A 19,135-nucleotide genomic window follows, 5' to 3' on the forward strand; every position below is an offset into this window, starting at 1 on the left:
ACCAGGGTACCTAGAGTGAGGCAAGGCAGGAGCAGGGCTTTGGAGCAAGGCTGGAAATAAGCGGGGCCAGGAGATATCACAGCCATGGGTGAATGATGGTCATTCTATTACAGATTTAAAAGTCACTATCATTGAACAAAAAAACTTCAGAAACAGACTTCAAAGAGAAACAGCCGAACTAAAATTCATTTGCAAATTTAACACCATTAATCTGGGTTTGAATAGGGAATAGGGACTGGCTCATTACAGAAGCAGCTTTTCCTCTCCTGGAATTGACACCTCCTCATCTATTATTGGGAGTGGACTACATCCACCCTGATTGAATTGGCCCTGTCAGCACTGGTTCTCCACTTGCGAAGTAACTCCCTGCTCTCCATGGGTCAGTATATAATGCCTGCATCTGTAACTTTCACTCTATGCATCTGAAGAAGTGAGGTTTTTACCCACGAAAGCTTATGCCCAAATGAATGTTAGTCTTTAAGGTGCCACCAGACTCCTTGTTGTTTTTGTAGATCCAGACTAACACGGCTACCCCCTGATATTTGGAGAATTATGGCATTCTATGGAATACCAGCAAAATAATTAGAATAGTCAAGGATCTACATGGTAATGCCATATGTGCAGTCAGATGGTGACATCAGCCAATGGTTTTCAGTGACAGCTGGAGTAAGGCAAGGATGTACTATGTCCCCACTATTGTTTGCACCGGTCATTGACTATGTCATGAGGAAGGTAACCACAGAAGGCAACTGACAAATTTTATGGGCAAATTCTAAAGGACAATTGGATGACCTTGTTTTTGCTAATGACATTGTCTTGCTTAAACATATTGCTTAATGGAAGAACAAGACACAGCTTTTGGCAGATACAGCAAAATAAATTGGTTTGTTCATCAACAAGGGGAAGACAAAATATATAGCTATCCATGTTCCAAAAGTAACCATGAGACTGGACGAACTAATGCTAAATAAGTAAATCATGTTACCTATCCGGGAAGAGAGAGATACAATAGTGACGCCATGCTAGATGTCAAGTTATGAATATCAAAAGCAGCAAACAACTTTCATAAATTTGAAAAGATTTGGAAAGTAGCATGATTGGCACTGACACACACACACACGCGCGTGCACACACACACACACACACACAAAACAACAATTAACACTAGCCTCCTGCCTGTCCTCCTTTGTGGAGCAGAGTCCTGGAAATCGATTGATAAGGAGATCAACTCATTCCAAAGTACTTGCCTTCCGAGAGAGAACTTCTTGCAACATCAGAAATTGTAAGTAGAGCAAACAAATCTAAAGCATCAAATAGAGTAAGAAGATAACAATGGACACTTCTTCTGCTCCTTGTAAACCAAAACTGCAAACTGTTCTGGGAATGTGCTTCACTTCAGACTTGTGCTGCGTGCACATCTACATTGAATGCGATTTTGATGCTGACTAACACACTAACTTGATTTAGTTTAACCCTTGTGTGGACACCCTTAAATCCATTTTAAAATGGCTTGCATTGATGTAGTGTCACCCAGTAAGGAATCAATTTAATTTAAGAGAGACAGGGTGGTTGAGGTAATATCTTTTATTGGACCAACTTCTGTTGGTGAGAGAGACAAGCTTTTGAGCTACATGGAGCTCACTGGGTCTGGGAAAGGTACTCTGAGTGTGACAGCTAAATACAAAGTCAAACAGATACTTTAGCATAAGCAGTTAGCACACATTCTAAGGCAGTGTTTCTCAACTTTTTTGATATCAGAAACCGGCTTGCTGCTTTCCTAATCTGTATCAGAGAGATCTCTGGGACCGGCGCAGGTCCACAGACTAGTCATTGAGAAATACTGTTGTAAAGGACATTCAAGGAGAAGTGGCCTGTCAATGCCCCTGCAGTCATATGACAGAAAGAGGGGGTTAATAGATTAGATTGTTGTAATAAACCATAAATCCAGTGTCTTTACTAAGACCATGATTTTTAGTGTTTAGTGAAGTTATGAATTTAAGCTCCCAGGCTCATCTTTTGAAAGTGTTGTGGAGGTTGCCTTTGAGGCTGAGGACCGAGCAGTCGAGCCCCGCAAATCTGCAGCTATCTGCATCCACAGATGCACATATCCATTGACCATGTTTGTGGCTCGGATGTGGATACAAATTTTGTATCCCGGCAGGACTTTACTGATAGGTCAGATATAGAGTGATCACTTTGTGAAAAGTTTACACCCAAGAATGATAGGGTGTGTTTCTTTTATCATTTTCCTTTGTGAGTTCATTGAAAAACATAGTCATTGTCTATCTGGTTTCACCTGCATAGTTGTTGTTGGGGCATTTAATGCACTGGGTAAGATATACCCCACGTTGTGATGGGCACGTTTAGGACCCATGGATCTTGAAAGGTATGTTGGGGTGTTGATCATTGTAGCAGTAGAGATACGTCTGCAGGTTTTGCATCTGTTGTTCTGACAGGGTCTGGTGATGCTTTGAGTTGGTCTGTCCAGGTCTGTGAGAAGCTTGCTTCTGATGATGATCTTGGAGAGATTGGGGGGTTGTTTGAAAGCCAGAAGAGGGGTTTCAGGAAACACTTCTTTCTGGATGGGGTCCCCATCAAGCATGGGTTGTAGTTTGCTGATACCCCGATGGGTTCTAGTGTGGAGTGGTAGGTGACAACTAGGGCTATATGGTCAGAGGGAGCTTTATTTCTGTACTGAAGCAGATGCTTTCAGGGTATTTGGGTGGCCCGTTCCATGATGCAATCTACTTCTCTGGTGGAGTGTCCTTGTTTGGTGAAGGGGGTTTTAAGTGTGTTAAGGTGTATATCCTGGACTTTCTCCTTGGAGCACATTCTGTGGCATCTGAGTGCCTGGCCCCTAGATAACCGAATTCTCTCTGGAACATTCCCACACTGGCATCAACTTCCTGGACGCCCCAATCAGCTTTAACAATGGAACTCTACAGACAACTATATACAAGAAACCCACAGATCACCGCACCGACCTTCTTAGATCCAGTAGCCACCCCAACACACCAAGACAGCTGTTATCTACAGCCAGATACTCTGAAAGCACAGTATGTGCTCTGAGGAGGAAGCCTGGGATATACACCTTATCATACTTTAAAACTGCCTTCACCAAACAGCTACTTACGCTAAACTTGTATGCTAAACTATCTGTTTGATCTTGTACTACTCAGAGTACTTTTCCCGGACCTAAGGAGGAGCTCTGTGTATCTCAAAAGCTTGTGTCTCGACCAACAGAAGTTGGTCCAATAAAAGGTATTACCTCACCCACCTTGTCTCTCTAATGTCCTGGGACAGACACAGCTACAGTACACTGCATACAATAATTTAATTGAAATCATTCTGTGCCAGGTTTAGTTTAGTATAGGTATCCGTGCAAGATTTCTGCATGAACTTAGCTAAATTGGTTTTTAAACCTGTTCTAGTTAAACTGATGCAACTGTGTGTAGACAAGATCTTACTGGACTAAAGACAGATGAAAAATACATCTAGATTTTCCTAACGTGACTCTTGTATGCAAGCAATGGGTGTAGTTCCCACAAGGATGCGGTATGATTGCAAATGGAAGGATAGTTGGCTTTGAGACCATCTCTAGGATGTGGTTCACTCTGCAAAAAAAGTTGGATTTGAAACACTGTTTAGATCTAAGGATATATATTGAAAACAGCCTTCGCTTGGCAAATGAAGAGCAGCATTTGTTTCTGAAGACTAGGTGGAAAGTGTGAACACTGAACAGTGGCTAACTAGATACTGGAATTTGCCTACTACGTCTGAGCCTGCTGCCCTTAATATACACCCAGAGCTACCTTCCCTGTCAAGATGTCTGCTTCCTGTTTTATTGTATCGAATACCTCCATTTTTTAGAGGCATACACATCTCTGCAATTGGATTCTCCCTCCCCTGCAGTTTCTTAAACGCTTTAGTTGCTAAACTAGGGGCTCTCTCTAGTTGTCAGCAGTGTCCATCAGGGTATTAATGATCAATAGTGATGCGCTGGCTCAGAATTAAACGGCAGCGTTAGTGGGGGATTTCTGGCTGCCCGTGGGGGGGAGAAGCTTTAAAGAAGATGAGGGTCGTTAATGTGAATGAGTTCTTTGTGTTTGACAGAGGTCCTGTTACATCCGACTCTTGCTGGCACTAATGTGAGGAAGCAGACAGCTACTGAGCAAACTTCCTGCATAGGGTTCGTAGTTCACCTTAATGCTGCCCTGCAGTGACTCCTGCTCTTCCAGGTCTGGACCTCTGGGCAGACTTTGGTAGCCACACTGAATTGTGTAGGAGTCTCATGATGTGGGTGAATGTTCACTGAGTATTTAGGAAAACTCAAGATTGGACATCTGGGTGCAGATTTGAACAGGATTGTAGACGTGAAAGGTTCTCATGCTGTGCCACTGAGACTGCTAAAACTCACACCTGGGGAATATTCAGAACTCTTGCTTGAGTGAGTTTAGCCTGGTAGCTTGTTGACATAAGAGTTCATTAGGCGCTCCAGCTGGGCAGCATTTCTATATCTGGGCCCAGATGTTGAGTTCAGGTTTGAACCCAGGCCTGGAGTTCAGACTGTGCTGTGTATATTTGTAAAGCACCATCCACAATGGAGCCACAGTGTGATCGGCTTCTAGGTGCTACCACAATAGAACTGTTCAAGTATTGATATTGGGCAGTTAGGTTGTACAGTGATTCGAGCTCCTCCTTGCCTATATCTGGTGCTGTCCAAGTAGAGAGTAAAGACCCATTGGCAAGTAGGAAAAGAGCTGTATTATTTCAGAGATTTTTGTACCGTAAAAGTTACTGTCCTGAAGATAAAAATGTCAAGGTAATCTATGTTGATCCTTTGAGGTAGGCAAAATTAACAAGGGACACCCTCTCCCCCCCCCCCGTGAGGAACACGGAGGTGCTAGAAAAGAGAAGATCGGAGAGAACTCTTCACTTTTAGTGTGCAGTGATTTGTCATTATATCAGATGAGGAAGTTGCATTCTCTTCTTTTCAGATGACTTATTGGAACAACACATTCATAGAGTATGGAACATGTGCCTATTCCTAAGCCCTAATAAAGCAACTTAATACATTTTCAGAAAGTCTTATTTTTTTTCTTTTGGGGACTAATGATGAATGAGACTTGTAGGAAGGATAGAAGACTCATCTGGTCTTTTACATACAGACAAACATAAAATCCTACTACTACACCCTTGCAATATTTAAGAATAATCCTCATGCATTGACCCACAAACTTTTCATCCTTTTAGACTGAGAAAGTACACCGCTACCCCGATAGAATGCGACCCGATAGAATGCGGTAAAACAGTGCTCAGGGGGGGAGGGGGGCTGCGCACTCCAGTGGATCAAAGCAAGTTCGATATAACACGGTTTCACCTATAACACGGTAAGATTTTTTGGCTCCCGAGGACAGCGTTATATTGAGGTAGAGGTGTATCTACATTTGCCTTAATTCATAATTAAAATGAATGTTTTACCCCTCAGCTCATTGCCAGAAAACGTCAGCTAGATCCGTCCTGAGCATTCTAGATCCGGGACTACTCTCTCATGTAAGGTCAGATGGGTTATCTATCCCTTAGTGCCCTGCAACGTTTTCTTAAGTTTACCTCCATTAGAACAGCCAAAGAACATTCTGCCAGTACTTTCACAGGCGATTATCTGAGCCCACCTCTCCCTGTTGAGATCTCAAACATAGTGGTGCTGCTTTTGTGGATTCTAGTTTTTCTTATACTTGCTAACGCATGGAGAACCCAGGATCGGTGATCAAGGCTAGGTATGCGGGCACCACAAGAAGCTGCTCCGGGGCTAGCCTTTGTCATTCTAGTCACAGATCTGGAAGGTACACTTGAGCTTAATACTCAGTTTGTAACTTGCCAAAACAAGATGGCAAGACTCATTGATTCTGTAACTGGCCAAAAAAGTTTCTGCTCTCACCTTTGACTAATAAGTCTCCATACTGTATGCCAGGGGATACCAGCCCTAATCCATCCTGGGAGACTGCACCAGATGGGGTAATTTCTGGGGAAAATAGAGTTCCCCTGTTATACTAACTATAAGGCAGTGACTACCACCTGCTGGTATCCTTACCAGTACTTCTAGGTCATGGCTGTAACTTCAGGTTTCTCCTCCCTATTTTTTAATAGTGAGCTTTGGTGCTGGGCCCCAGTGCATAATTGCTGCCCTCCTTCCTCTCATTCCGTTGTGCGTGCTCTAGCAGAGTTTAGATTGGTCCAAATCTGGTACTGCAAGAGCAGACCAGACTCCACTGAGGGCTAGTTTGCCTAGTTGAATGGGAAGTGGTGGGTACTGACTGGCCCAAAGGAGATATTTCATGTAGAAAACAGCTGCCCTGAAATACTGGGGATCACCGCCTTGTGGTTATTGGTAGAGGTGTAGCTACAGAGAGGGTGACTGTAGCTTTGCTCTTTGGGACACCAGAGGAAGCAATTTATTCCCCAGTAGCCATCACCGAGTGGCACAATCAAAGGCTCCATTCTCCATTGCCACTGTGCCAGAGAAGTGCAGAAGCTCCCTAAATGCAGCTGTGTGTGACATCTGCAGTCCTGCTGTAGACGGCTGCTATATTGCAGCAGCATAGATCTGGTAGTCTAAAAGCCCCGTGCGAGTTATGGTCTTGGCTGGCTGTTCATTGTAAGGCTGTAGTCTGACTGATTTAACTCTGTTATTTACATATTAACACAGCGTTTGGCTGCTCTTTCGTGTCAGAAGGGGCGACTTGACTACAGTATCTACATGGGTAACACATAGTTAATAATGGGTGCTTCAGTGTAGGAGAGAAAGCTATAGCAAACATACATGACCCAATGGCTGGAAGTTGAAGCTAGACAAATGCAGACTGGAAATAAGGTGTACCTTTTTAATGGTGCGAAGAATTAACCATTGACACAGTTTACCAAGGGTCGTGGTGGATTCTCCAGCATGGACCACTTTTAAATCAAGATGGGATGTTTTCTAAAAGATCTGCTGAAGGAATTACTTTGGGTCAGGTCTCTGGCTTGTGCTCTACAGGAGGTCAGACTAGATGATCACAATGGTCCCTGCTGGCCTTGGAATCTATGAACTGTTCTTTCTGACTTTCTTTTACAGTCACTGGCTCTGGCGGAGGATTCAGAATGGGAGACAAGCCTATTTGGGAGCAGATTGGATCCAGTTTTGTACAACATTACTACCATATATTTGATACAGACAGGACCCAGTTAGGATCCCTGTATGTAAGTACCTAATGAAGGGGGGTGAGGGCCCTCTACCACTTCTTAAATCTGCCTCTCTCCTGTGGGAGGAGGGTTCTCATAACCCTTATCAGATTTCATTGATGTTTATCTTAAACTCTTGCACTGGAAAAGCTGATGGTTTTTTTTTCCCCCGCAAATCCAAAATGTTAGTCATCTCAGTCACACTTCCTGGATTATTTATTCCCTGCCCCTCTCGCGTCTAGCTCTTCTTCTTAGCATTGCCTGCCTGCTTCGTGCAGCTGCGCTCATAATGGCACCAACTGGTGGTAGGTTGTGACAGCACCATAGGTTGTCCCATGATGAAACCTCTGTGTAAAAGCCACATGCTTGTTTTGTTTTGCTAGTTAGTGGGGTAAACTGAATTAGGTAAGTTTGGGAACTCAAAGATGGAACTGAACTGGGGATATCAGGGTCAGCATCTATAAACCCGAGAATATGCTGGGAGCAGGACAGCAGGTGTTTTTGTTATGGGAAAGGTAAATGTGCACTCCATGATCTCAAGACTGTGCCACAGCCAGCATTATGCCCAGGGCCCTACCGAATTCACGGTCCATTTTGGTCAATTTCATGGTCATATGATTTTAAAAATTGTAACTGTCATGATTTCAGCTATTTAAATCTAAAATTTCACGGTGTTGTAATCGCAGGGGACCCAAAAAGGAATTGTGGGGGGATTGCAAGGTTATGGTGTGGGTGGAGTTTGCAGTACGGCTGCCCTTACTTCTGTGCTGCTGCTGGTGGCAGCGCTACCTTGAGAGCTGGGCAACTGGAGACCCGTAGCTACTAGCTGGGAGCCCAGCTCTGAAGGCAGAGCCGTCTCCAGTAGTAACGCAGAAGTAAGGATGGCCTGGGATGGTATTGCCACCCTTACTTCTGTGCTTCTGCTGGTGGGGCGTTGCTGAGCTGGGCCCTCAGTCAGCAGCCACCACTCTCCGGCCACCCAGCTCTGAAGGCAGCAGCGCAGAAGTAATGGTAGCAGTACTGCAACCCCCCCCTAAAATAACCTTGCAACCTCCCTGCAACTCCCTTTTGGGTCAGGACCCCCAATTTGAGAAACGCTGGTCTCCCCTTTGAAATCTCTATAGTAGAGATAAAAGCACACGAGACCAGATTTCACGGTCCGTGATTCAATTTTCATGGCCGCGAATTTGGTAGGGCCCTAATTATGCCTGAACAGCCTATCCGTGTTCATTTTCCATTCAAGCACAGAGTGGAGCCATGTCTGAGGTCTAGCTACTCTCTACTCTGTTTTGCCTTCTGTGACTCTCTTTGCCTATGGGCTGGTGCCAGGGAAGCTCCCTGTACACCGGGTGGTGAACAGTGGCATAGGGAAATTGTTGTACCTCACATCCAGGCTTTCCATTCCCACTGTGGGCTTTCCTTTCGCTGGGTGCATAGGAAGCAGGCTTAGACCTCACAATCAGATGGAGCTTGGTAAGTCCCAGCTGTGCCTGGTAGCTGCAGCATGTGGTTCTCAGGCTTCATAGAATCATAGACTATCAGGGTTGGAAGGGACCTCAGGAGGTCATCTAGTCCCACCTCCTGCTCAAAGCAGGACCAATCCCCAACTAAATCATTCCATGCTGTATTTCGCTTCAGAGCACAAGAATTGAAAATTTTACTCCTGACTGGCTCCAAATTATTTTGTGGGGGTCCCCAGATTAAATTCCTCTGAAGCTGTTCAGCTCCCATCTCCACCATAGCCACTCCTCAGCCAAAGCGTTAGCGGGGTGGAGAAAACTACTGAAGTAACAAAGGCGGCGAGACTAGGACGTGTATGCTCTGGTGCTCCCCCTTCAACTGTGCATTGGTGGAAGCCCCTTCACCCAGCAACAGGACCCAGGTTGCAACTTCCTCCTGCAAGCAGGCCAGAGTGGCTATTTCAGAGCAGGCCCAATGGAGGTGGCACTGGTAGGGCTTTGAGGGCACCACTTCCACCATGAGCAGTGCCTGCCCCATGCCCTTCACAATGCAGGTATCGGCACGCATGGTGGATGCCCCAGCTCCTGCATCCTCTGTATAGCAGTTCCACAGAAGATGCATCTATTTTTCCAGAGGATGCACAAGAATTCAGCAGTCTGTCCCAGCTACCACTGCTTTTTGCTCTGCTCCTCTGGCCCCTACTTCAGCTACCATATCCACTGTCTGCAGGGACCCCCTTACCACAGTTTTTCCTGTAGTGATATGTTCACAGACAGTGTCCACAAGGGACCTTTAGGCAGAGCTTTTTCAGCAGTTACATCTTCCTTATGGATCCTTACAGAACATGGGCCCTTAATCACCGAACACTTACGCTTGGTCCTTTTTCCACAAGCAAGGACAGTGAGAATCTTCAGTAGCCAATAGTTTGTCTTCCTGAGATCTCCTGAACTGGGCTCAGCACTTAGAGGATTGCTCAATAGCTCCTCCACCAGCTCTGCACAGCCAGGGCACACACTGCTATGACAAGTCCTTCTCATGTGTCCTCTGACAAAAGAAGAACCAAGCCCAGATACCCATTTCTCAGGAAATACCCAGAGCCCTCAGACCATGCCAAAAAAGCCAGACTCTTTTTCCTTTCTCCAGAAATGAAGCAAAGACCAGAAAGGCATCTGAGTCAGTCTGCCCTGTGACCACTTAAAGCAACAGGCGTTTAAAAAAAGTAGACTGAGGCTTTGGTCAGACAGGAACCAAAATGAAGGAGATGATATTCTGAATCATCTGAGCTCTATGCTGACTCTCAAAGGGCATCAGGAATCTGCGGCTAGAAACGGATTTCATTTTGCTTCTAAGTCTGCTTGAGGTCTGGTTCACACACAACAGAGCCACTCGGCTCATTGTGTGTGTGTGCGTGCGTGTACGCGTACGCACGCATTTAAAGAAAATTCTTCACTGAACTTTTGACTTTGACTTCTATAGACTTTAAGGCCAGAAGGGACCATTATGATCATCTAATCTGACCTCCTGCACATTGCAGGCCACAGAACCTTGCCCTCCCACTCCTGTAATAGACCCATAACCTCTGCCTGAGTTACTGATGTCCTCACATCGTGATTCATGGACTTCCAAGTTACAGAGAATCCGCCATTTACACTAGTTTAAACCTGCAAGTGACCTGTGACCCAGACTGTAGAGGAAGGTGAAAAACCCCAGGCTCTCTGTCAATCTGACCCGAGGGAAAATTCCTTCCTGACCCTAAATATGGCGATTAGTTAGACTCTGAGCATTTGGACAAGACCCAGCAGCCAGACACCTGGGAAAGAATTCTCTGTAGTAACTCAGAGCCCTTCCCATCTAGTGTCCCGTTACCAGCCATCGGAGATATTTGCTGCTAGCAGTCACAGATCGGCCACATGCCATTGTATGCAGTTTTATCATACCATCCCCTCCATCAAGCTCCATCTTGAAGCCAGTTAGGTTTTTTGTCCCCACTGTTTCCCTTGGCAGGCTGTTCCAGAACTTCACTCCTTTGATTATTAGAAACCTTTGTCTAATTTCAAGCCTAAACTATAGTAACTTGATGAGGGCATGGGACAATGGATGTACAGGTCATCCCCTGAAGCACTTAACAGGCGATCACTTCATCACCCGGACAATTGGGTGGCTAGTGTGGTGTTGGCCATATTTTGAAAGAACAATAAAAAATAGTCTTGTTTGAGCATAAGCCCTCTGAGGCCAGTGTGAGCTGCTTGGTCCTGACTGAATTAGTCCTAAGTGGCAGCTCAACAAGGTACAGGACACGTTTTAAGTACCAGTGGATATTGCCGATCTTAGTTATATGAAAGCAGTTTGTTATAGTGATTATGACACTGAAGGGAAAGGACAAGTGTTTCACCAACTTAAATATGAACCCCTAGAATAAACCGCTTGGAAGTAACAAGGTGCTGTAGTATACTGTGCAGAGTACAGCAGGTCAGAGAAAATCATTTATCTTAAAAAAAAAAAAATTACATCTGTTTTTTATTTACATTTACGTAAGTTACTTTCTTCTCATCTTCGTCTTAAACAACTGAAGTGGCTATTCTGTACTCAGTTCTGTAGAATTTGACTTTAGACAGAGTTTTCTGTTAGGTTTCACACTTAATGTTCATCAGCACCAAAAAAGACCACCCCCAGGCCATCTTTCTCATCTTTTGTGTTGAGAACACCACAAACTAGAACACAAAATTGACAAGGTAATAGCTGGTGCTGTGCTTGTAAGCAGTACCATCTTCTGAGGTACTGAACAGTCACAAGTCGGAAAGGTTGAAATGCTGCTCCACCAGGGTTTGCAGTGATTGGATGTCTTGTGGATGAAGTGTTTGAAGAGAAGACTGCGGTTTTAGAAACTGAGTATGTGAGTGTCCAAATAGAATCCTAGAAATGTGATGCTGAAAGGGACATTGAGAGAACATCAAGTCCAGCTCCCTGCACGGGGGCAGGACCAAGTAAACATAGACTATCTCTGACAGGTGTTTGTCCAACCTGTTCTTAAAAACTTCCAGGGATGGGGATTCCAAAACCTTCCTTGGAAGTCTGTTCCAGAGCTCAGCTACCTTTTCAGGTAGAAATCTTTTCCTCATATCTAACCTAAATCTCCCTTGCTGCAAATTAAACCCATTACTACTTATCCTACCTTCAGTGAAGATGGAGAACAATTGATCAGTCCTGTTTATAACAGCTCTTAACATATGTGAAGACTGTTATCAGTTGTACCCCCCCCCTTCTTTTTTCAAGATTAAACAGGCCCAGTTGTTTTAACTTTTCCTCATAGGTCAGGTCACCTTTTATCATTTTTGTTGCTCTCCTCTGGACTCTGTCCAGTTTATCCACAACTTTCCTGAAGTGTGGTACTCAGAATTGGACACACTATTCCAGTTAAGGCCCCACCAGTGCTGAGTAGAGTAGGGCAATTACCTCCCATGTCTTACATATGACATTCCTAGTAATACACCCCAGAATATTCGCCTTTTTTGCAATTGCATCACATTGTTGACTATATTCAATTTGTTCTCCACTATCCTCCCCAGATCCTTTTCAGATGGAGTCGTATAATGTTTACAAGGAACCGATTGTGTATTAGGATTATTGATGAGGCACAAGTTGTTTACTTGTCTGACAAGCATTGATATCTCGGCTCATTCACATTCACATGAGTATTTGACTTCAGCCGCTAGTGATAGTCAAAAGGTCTGCATGGATATAAGTGCCACCGGACTAGTCTTATGACAGCCAATATGGCTAAGATGAGGAAATCTCTGCCAATAACATGGTTGATCTGCACATATGCTAAATTCTCTGTCAAGAGACTTTGAAGGAGAGAATATCAGATCATATTGACTGTGCACTTTCTTTGTCATGCCGCCTGAAGTAAGGTGGCGTACTTCTTCAAAGTGGCCAGTTAATGAAAATCTGCTAACAGTATAGACAGGATGTTGAGTTTTTGCCAGAAGGTGACAAATACTGGTGTGAAGAGGGGCGCTGAGGCCTGGTTTTAGATGTGGATGTCAATAACAGTAGCCCTCAGTTCTGTAGTGAGGAATTCATGTTCAATTGCTGAAACTGTTGAAGTCCTAAAGACTGAATAAATTTACTGACTACAATCGTGGTGCATGTTCTGAAAGCATTATGATGGTGCATTAATGCCATGTCACTTTGTAAAATATGATTGATACCTGCATGTGCCAGTTTCCACTCACAACAGGGCAATTGGCACTTAATGGGTTTCTGCTGACAGTATCTGCTGTAGCAGGCTACTGTTGTCTTTATTTCAGAAAGTTACTTTCTCCAGTGAAATACTGAAAAATGTAACAGCTGTTCAGAGATGGAAATCTCAAGTAAAGAGCCTGGCTGAAAACAAAGAAAGACGACATTGAAAGAAGAGTTGCAACTGTTAACAGCTCCAGTTTCTTCTACTGGTGTTGAATTACCTGTTTTCATCACTCAGCTTAGTGCAATCAGATATTTGCTGGAGAACAGATAGGTCTTCAGAGCTGACTTTCCTTATTTCCTTATTGAGCATTTAAATTCTGAAAGCCTTAAAAGCACCTTCAGTCAGTTTGAATAATGGGACTCTAAGGTAACTAAATAACAATTTTGGATCCTGGATTGTAATTTTAAAATGTTGCATTATGAAATTAATAATGATAAAACTGTGTGTGTGTGTGTGTGTGTGTGTGTGTGTGTTCACAGAAAGCTTTCACAAATTTGAACTTTGTTTTGAAATGCTAAACAATTTTTCTGTGTTAAAATTGCAAGCTTTTTGTAGACACACTGATATTGTACTATTATGGATTTATAAGAAGTTTTGAATAAATACAGTTTTAATGTTCCAGTTTCTTGTGGGCTTCAGATAAGAAATCCTACCATTAATGACACTGAAAACCGCTTTAAAAAACTGCACTTATAATTCAGTTTATTATAAACATAAAAATTGCAATAGTGCAAATTTTTCAATTAGGTTTTGGCTTCGTAAAGCTCAGTTAAATCATGATTTATTTATTTACTTTAAAAAGGAAGATTGTGTGATTTTTAATGCTCATGCTTCAGAGAATCCAGCTTATTGGGCCATGTCTACACTACTACTTATGTTGGTATAACTTATGTCACTCAGGGGTGTGAACAAGCCACCCTCTGAGCGATGTAAATTACACTGACCTAAGTGCCGGTGTGGACAGTGCCATGTCAGAGGAAGTGCTTCTCCCGCCGACATAGCTATCGTCGCTCATTGGGGGTGGATTAATTAAGTCAACGGGAGAGCTCTCTCCTGTTGGCTTAGAGTGGCTACACTAGAGAGCTTACAGCAGCTCAGCTGCGCCGCTGTAAGCTCCTCGTGTAGCCATAGCCTTGGTCTGACAGGAGATTGTTCTGACTGCATCCTCTGAAACTAACTTCTAGTGGCCATTTGTTCTGGTGCTCATAGTAAGCAGCTTTAGTGGACCACTGAGAGGGCAGGCTTCTTGCCTCTTACAGCCTAGAAGGGCTCAGAAATGGAAGCTGTCTGAATCACTTGAAAACCACACTGGATGAAGTTTTAGAATGGTTCTCTAGAAAGTTTTCTGCCTTTCCTGAAATGATCTGGGGGCCCTGATAGGACATGTCTATTTCTAATCTCTAAATTTCTGTGATTTGTTAGCATAAATTCTTCATGCTCTCCATCTGTTCTGGGTGTGTCTGATGTCCTTTACTTCTCTTCCTGTCCTCCTTTAGTTTCCAGAAAAAAACACCACCTGCTCTGACACAATTGAAGCAGCTTTTTTGACCGATATATTCTGATTATGAAGTGTCGTCATTACCCAATCCCACAGACCACCAGGAAAAACCAATTACTACTTGTATTGCTCCGTCTGCATTTGTTTTTTCCCCTCTCCCTTTAGGTAACTAATTTCCTTACCTTGTACCCTTGGCAGCCAGTAGTGACTCCTACCCTTATTAACAGTACTGGCAATCCATTGAGTTAGCTACAGGAGGCAGTGCAAGTGTGTAATTGACATAACATAATTAATTGCTCTGTAGAGAACCATGCAAACAGTTACATGCCTCACTTTTCCTAGGGAAGCTGAGTGTAGCCAGTTTGAACTCTGATAAAACTGTGTGCATGCATAGCATTGGTAAGTCTTCCCTTGCTGGCGTTATTGAAGAGAATTAGTTTATTTACTTTCCCAAGCAGACTGTGACCAAATTTGTTTTGACTGTTTCAGATTGATGCATCATGCCTTACCTGGGAAGGGCAGCAATGCCAGGGCAAAACAGCTATAGTTGAAAAACTCTCCGTAAGTCTATGCAATGTTTTTTTTTCTAAACAAAATGTTTTGGGAAACTGCTCTAAAGATCTAAATTGTTTTGCTTCTCACAGGGAAGGTAAAATTTTCAAAAGTGTCTAAATCACATGTTCAGAAGTGACTGAGAACCTAAACTTTGAAAATGGGTCTTAGGCTCCTGAGTCACTTAGGAACTTTAGAACATATTCCCTAGCACTCTGTGTAGCACCTTTCCACTTCTGAGCTATTGCGCAAGACAGGTTCAAATTTCTCTTCTGTCACAGGATTCTCTCTCATTGGGCTGTATGGGGTATTCACCTCACTGAATGTATTCTTTCCTTGGCTCTTCCACTGATGCACGTTATTAGAAAACACAGTGCAGTCCACTAGTTGAGACTCGCAGCATTGAGAGATTCGCCTCTTGGGCTGGCTGGGACATTATTAATGGGACAAGATTCTGCTAGTTCTGTAGCTGTTGCTTACTCAGAGGTGACGACTCAGTGTTCAAATATTGCTTTTATGGGACTTGGATTTCCAGGGTCCTTTGCAACTCACAACTGTAGAGACACTCTGCTGTCCCTTGGGGACACTGCTTGCTTCTAGTGAATCAAGGGCCTGCAGGGATGCAGAATCAATGCTAAACATCCATGTTTGGCATGAAAGTACACCTCTACCCCGATATAACGCGACCCACTATAACATGAATTCGGATATAACACGGTAAAGCAGTACTCTGGGGGGGCGGGGCTGCGCACTCCAGCGGATCAAAGCAAGTTCGATATAATGCGGTTTCACCTATAACGCGGTAAGATTTTTTTGGCTCCCGAGGACAGCGTAGAGGTGTACCTGCTGCTGCTAACAGATAACATGCAATTCTCTTGTCACTAGAAAACCAAGTTCCCTAGTACATCTCTAAAGTCTGCAGTCTCCCAGTTTTGTCAGTTTCTGGAGTTCATTTACTCCAGAGAATAGTGCTTTGAAATCCTAAAAATCCCAGTTTCTTACTGCAGAGAGTGGGCTGTTAATTCTCCCTGTAAGGGTGCGGACTCACCCCTGTGGTGCCTCCTGCTGGTCTCTTCCGGGAATTAGCTAGATTTCCAGCCCGGAGCACCCTCTGCAGGCTGGTGATCCACTACTGCTTGGCCCCCGTGTCCCTCCCTGGACCCCGGTGCCCCTTTCTCTGGGTGCTACCCTCTGGCAGTACCCACGCACTCTGGGTCTCCCCTCCCAGGGGAACCCCCACCCACTAACCCCACCTCACCTCAGTGTAAGGCTACTGCCAGTCCCCATCTAGACCCACTCCCTGGGGCAGACTGCAGTATCAGCCACTCATCACAGGCAAGGTTGGGTTTGGACCTGCTGCCTTTGCCTACCCCTGGGCTGCCCTCTGCAACCCCCAGTACCCATTAGCCTTCTGCTAGGCCGCAGCCTGGGGCTTTCCAGGCTGGAGCCTCCCCAGCTCCTCTGCCTTTCCCCAGCCCTGCTCCGCTCAGGTACCCTGTCTCTAGCTCCCTGCAGCCAGGCCCATCTCTCTCTGAATGCAGAGCGAGAGTGTCGCCTTGCTCCTGGCTCAAGCCTTTATAGGGCCAGCTGGGCTCTGATTGGGGCATGGCCCAGCTGCAGCTGCTTCTCCCAATCAGCCCAGGTCTTTCCTTCCCCAGCCCCAGCCCTCTGCAGGGCTGACTTTAACCCTTCCCAGGCAGGAGCGAGTGACCACCCCGCTACACTCCCCATAAGATCTTAATTTCTGTTTTGCAAGGTGGCTCATGCAGTTAATTTAGCACATACAAGGCCTATAAGTGCACATACTCCTGTTCCTCTAGAGATTGTGCTGCACAGTCCTGCTATTGTGGGACTCTCTTTACTCCACAACTCTCCAGAAGACTCTGCAACCTGATCCTCTAGAAAGGAAGTCGTTTCTTCAAGAAATAGTCTTTGGTTGTTGACCTCCTATGATGGAGTTGGAAGCACATAGGAAGGATAGTTGTACTTCTATGTACAGGAAATAGAGATGGGGAAGGCAGCCCAGTTTCAAGCTTTAGGAGTTCCTGGATTAAAAATCCCTTCTCCCAAAGAGCTTCTCTGAACAGGACCTAGCATTTGTCTGCCTCCCTGGGAATCCAGGCTTGGTAGACTGATTCTGTTCTGAGCAGCAGAAGCTTGAGGAGGTTTTCCAATGGCTGGGACTTGGGTGGGGTTTTATTGCTGTGGGTTGCTCTAGAAAAGCTACTCTCTTGAAAAACAAAAAAAAGCTTGTTTGTGCAGGAGATGGAGCTTTCTTGAGGGCCAGTGCAAGAATGTGAAACAAACTCCCACAGGAACTAAGCACATACAGTTCTCTCCCACTGCTGGAAGGCACTCAGATACTCCGGTGATGAGGGCAGGATAAGATTCTATATAGAGTAGAAACATATCCCCAAACAGGCTTAACTCTGTCCCATGCGGAGATGTCTCTAGGACCTGGGAACAGACCAGTACCCTATTTCTCCCTGCCACTTTCTCTTGGCCCTTCTCAGCTCCCATTCAGCTCTGCTATCCATACAGGCCAACAGACTCTCACTATACTTCAGGGAGCACTTGCTGCTGGTTGGCAGAGTCTGAGGGACATGCCAGATCCTGTGATTTCCCTAGAAGGACTCACTAGGGAAGGGGATGGTGAAGTCTGTCTGTGTTCTGTGCCAAGTGTCACTGTAATTCCTTATCCTGGTTTTCCAGCATTTTGAGTTTTGGGAATTAAACGCCTGTGTTCTGAAGGCCTGCGGAGTGCAGATAAAGCCGAGCATCTTCACTCTATGCTCCGTTTCTTTTGTGAATGCTCCCGTTAGCCCTGCAGAGCCAACGCAGCTGAGAGGGACCTGGCCTATAGTTCTTGTGCATCAACTGAATTGTTTACTTAGTTCCAATCCGTTACACTGGTGCAAATCCACTAAAGGCAACAGGGTAGCACAGGTGTCATTAGGTCTGCAAAACCTTTATTATTAATTGTGACTCTTTTATCTGTAGCTCCTAGAGGCACCGCCCAGGATCAGGGCCCCAGTGGCAGGCGCACAGTGAGAGACAGTGCCTGCTACAAATAGTTTGCAATTTAAATAAAAACAAGGTGGTAGAAGAGAAGTAGTGTTATCCTCATTTTACAGCTTAGGAGTGAAGGCTGTATCTTCATTGCAAAAAAGGAGTGTTTTTTTACATGGAGATGGCTAACTCTAGATAAGACCATGAAGCCATAGCCCCAGGCACAGAGATTAAGGGACTTGCCCAGGGTGTCACAGGAAGTCTGGCAGAGCTAAGAACTGAATGCAGATCTCCTGAATCCTTGTCTATTGCCTTAACTAACAGAATAATCTTACATGATTCTTCTCTTGCATTTCTGAAGAAGGTGTTTTTGGATTTAAAATCTTTATTTTTGTAAGTGAAAAGCACATAACCATACATAGGACCACTTGTGCTAAAAAGACAGCAGCACATATAAGGGGACCAGCAACCAAAATAAACTCAGATGGCATCTTACAGTGAAACCCCTTCAATCCACCTCCTGCAAATTTTCTTAGCAGCCACTAAATCTGTTGGGCCAGGTGAGGAGCTATGGGACATCGCAAAGCAAGCAGGGTTCTGCTAAAATCTCAGCAATTCAGCCTGGGGAAATGTATCAGAAAGTGAGGCTCAGAGGAAAATGGGCAAGGGGATTTGAATGAATGTCCTGGCCTAACCTAACCATGGCACTTGGTGTCAGGCAGCCACATTATCACCAATACGGCAAACATCTGCTCTCTAGAGTCTCTGCCATGCATTGGGTGCACAAATTCACTGCCACCAACATGGGCGTTCGTTGACCTGCTACTGAATGCTGCTTTTTGTTGTGCCCTCAAAGATGTTCTGTGTATGATGCTGAACTTCATAAACCTGCTGTATTAGCTATAGATAGAGTATTCCCTTCTGCAGACCAACAATATAATTGTCATGCCCAACTTTTCTCTCAAATCCAGTGCTCATCAGCTGTTCTCATGTGAGGTGCTTACTGAACCAGACTATATTAAAAGAAAGCACCAGTTTCCAAAGTATAAGGGAAGCATTTCCTCCCATGTAGAAACCAAGACGCTCTCCCTACAGGTACATTTGACTAAACTTGACATTTCTGAGCCCTCTGCTGGCAGCCACTATAC

General features: G+C 44.7%; 1 protein-coding gene across 6 annotated transcripts in view; it reads left to right on the forward strand.

Annotated features, from left to right (window-relative positions):
• NUTF2 (nuclear transport factor 2) overlaps positions 1 to 19,135 on the forward strand; it is a 59,897-nt gene that overhangs the window by 26,460 nt on the left and 14,302 nt on the right. For 4 of the 6 annotated variants that reach the window (XM_065567539.1, XM_005310106.5, XM_042860258.2 and 1 more), the window contains exons 2-3: positions 7,112 to 7,236; positions 14,916 to 14,987. In XM_065567539.1, coding sequence (XP_065423611.1) covers positions 7,138 to 7,236; positions 14,916 to 14,987 — 171 coding nt within the window. In that variant the 5' untranslated portion in view covers positions 7,112 to 7,137. Of the gene's footprint in view, positions 1 to 5,493; positions 5,554 to 7,111; positions 7,237 to 14,915; positions 14,988 to 19,135 lie in introns of those variants that run through there. The other 2 variants (XM_065567538.1, XM_042860257.2) reach the window with 2 other exon arrangements.

Source organism: Chrysemys picta, chromosome 14, assembly GCF_011386835.1.
Source record: "Chrysemys picta bellii isolate R12L10 chromosome 14, ASM1138683v2, whole genome shotgun sequence".
Taxonomy (NCBI): Eukaryota; Metazoa; Chordata; order Testudines; family Emydidae; genus Chrysemys; species Chrysemys picta.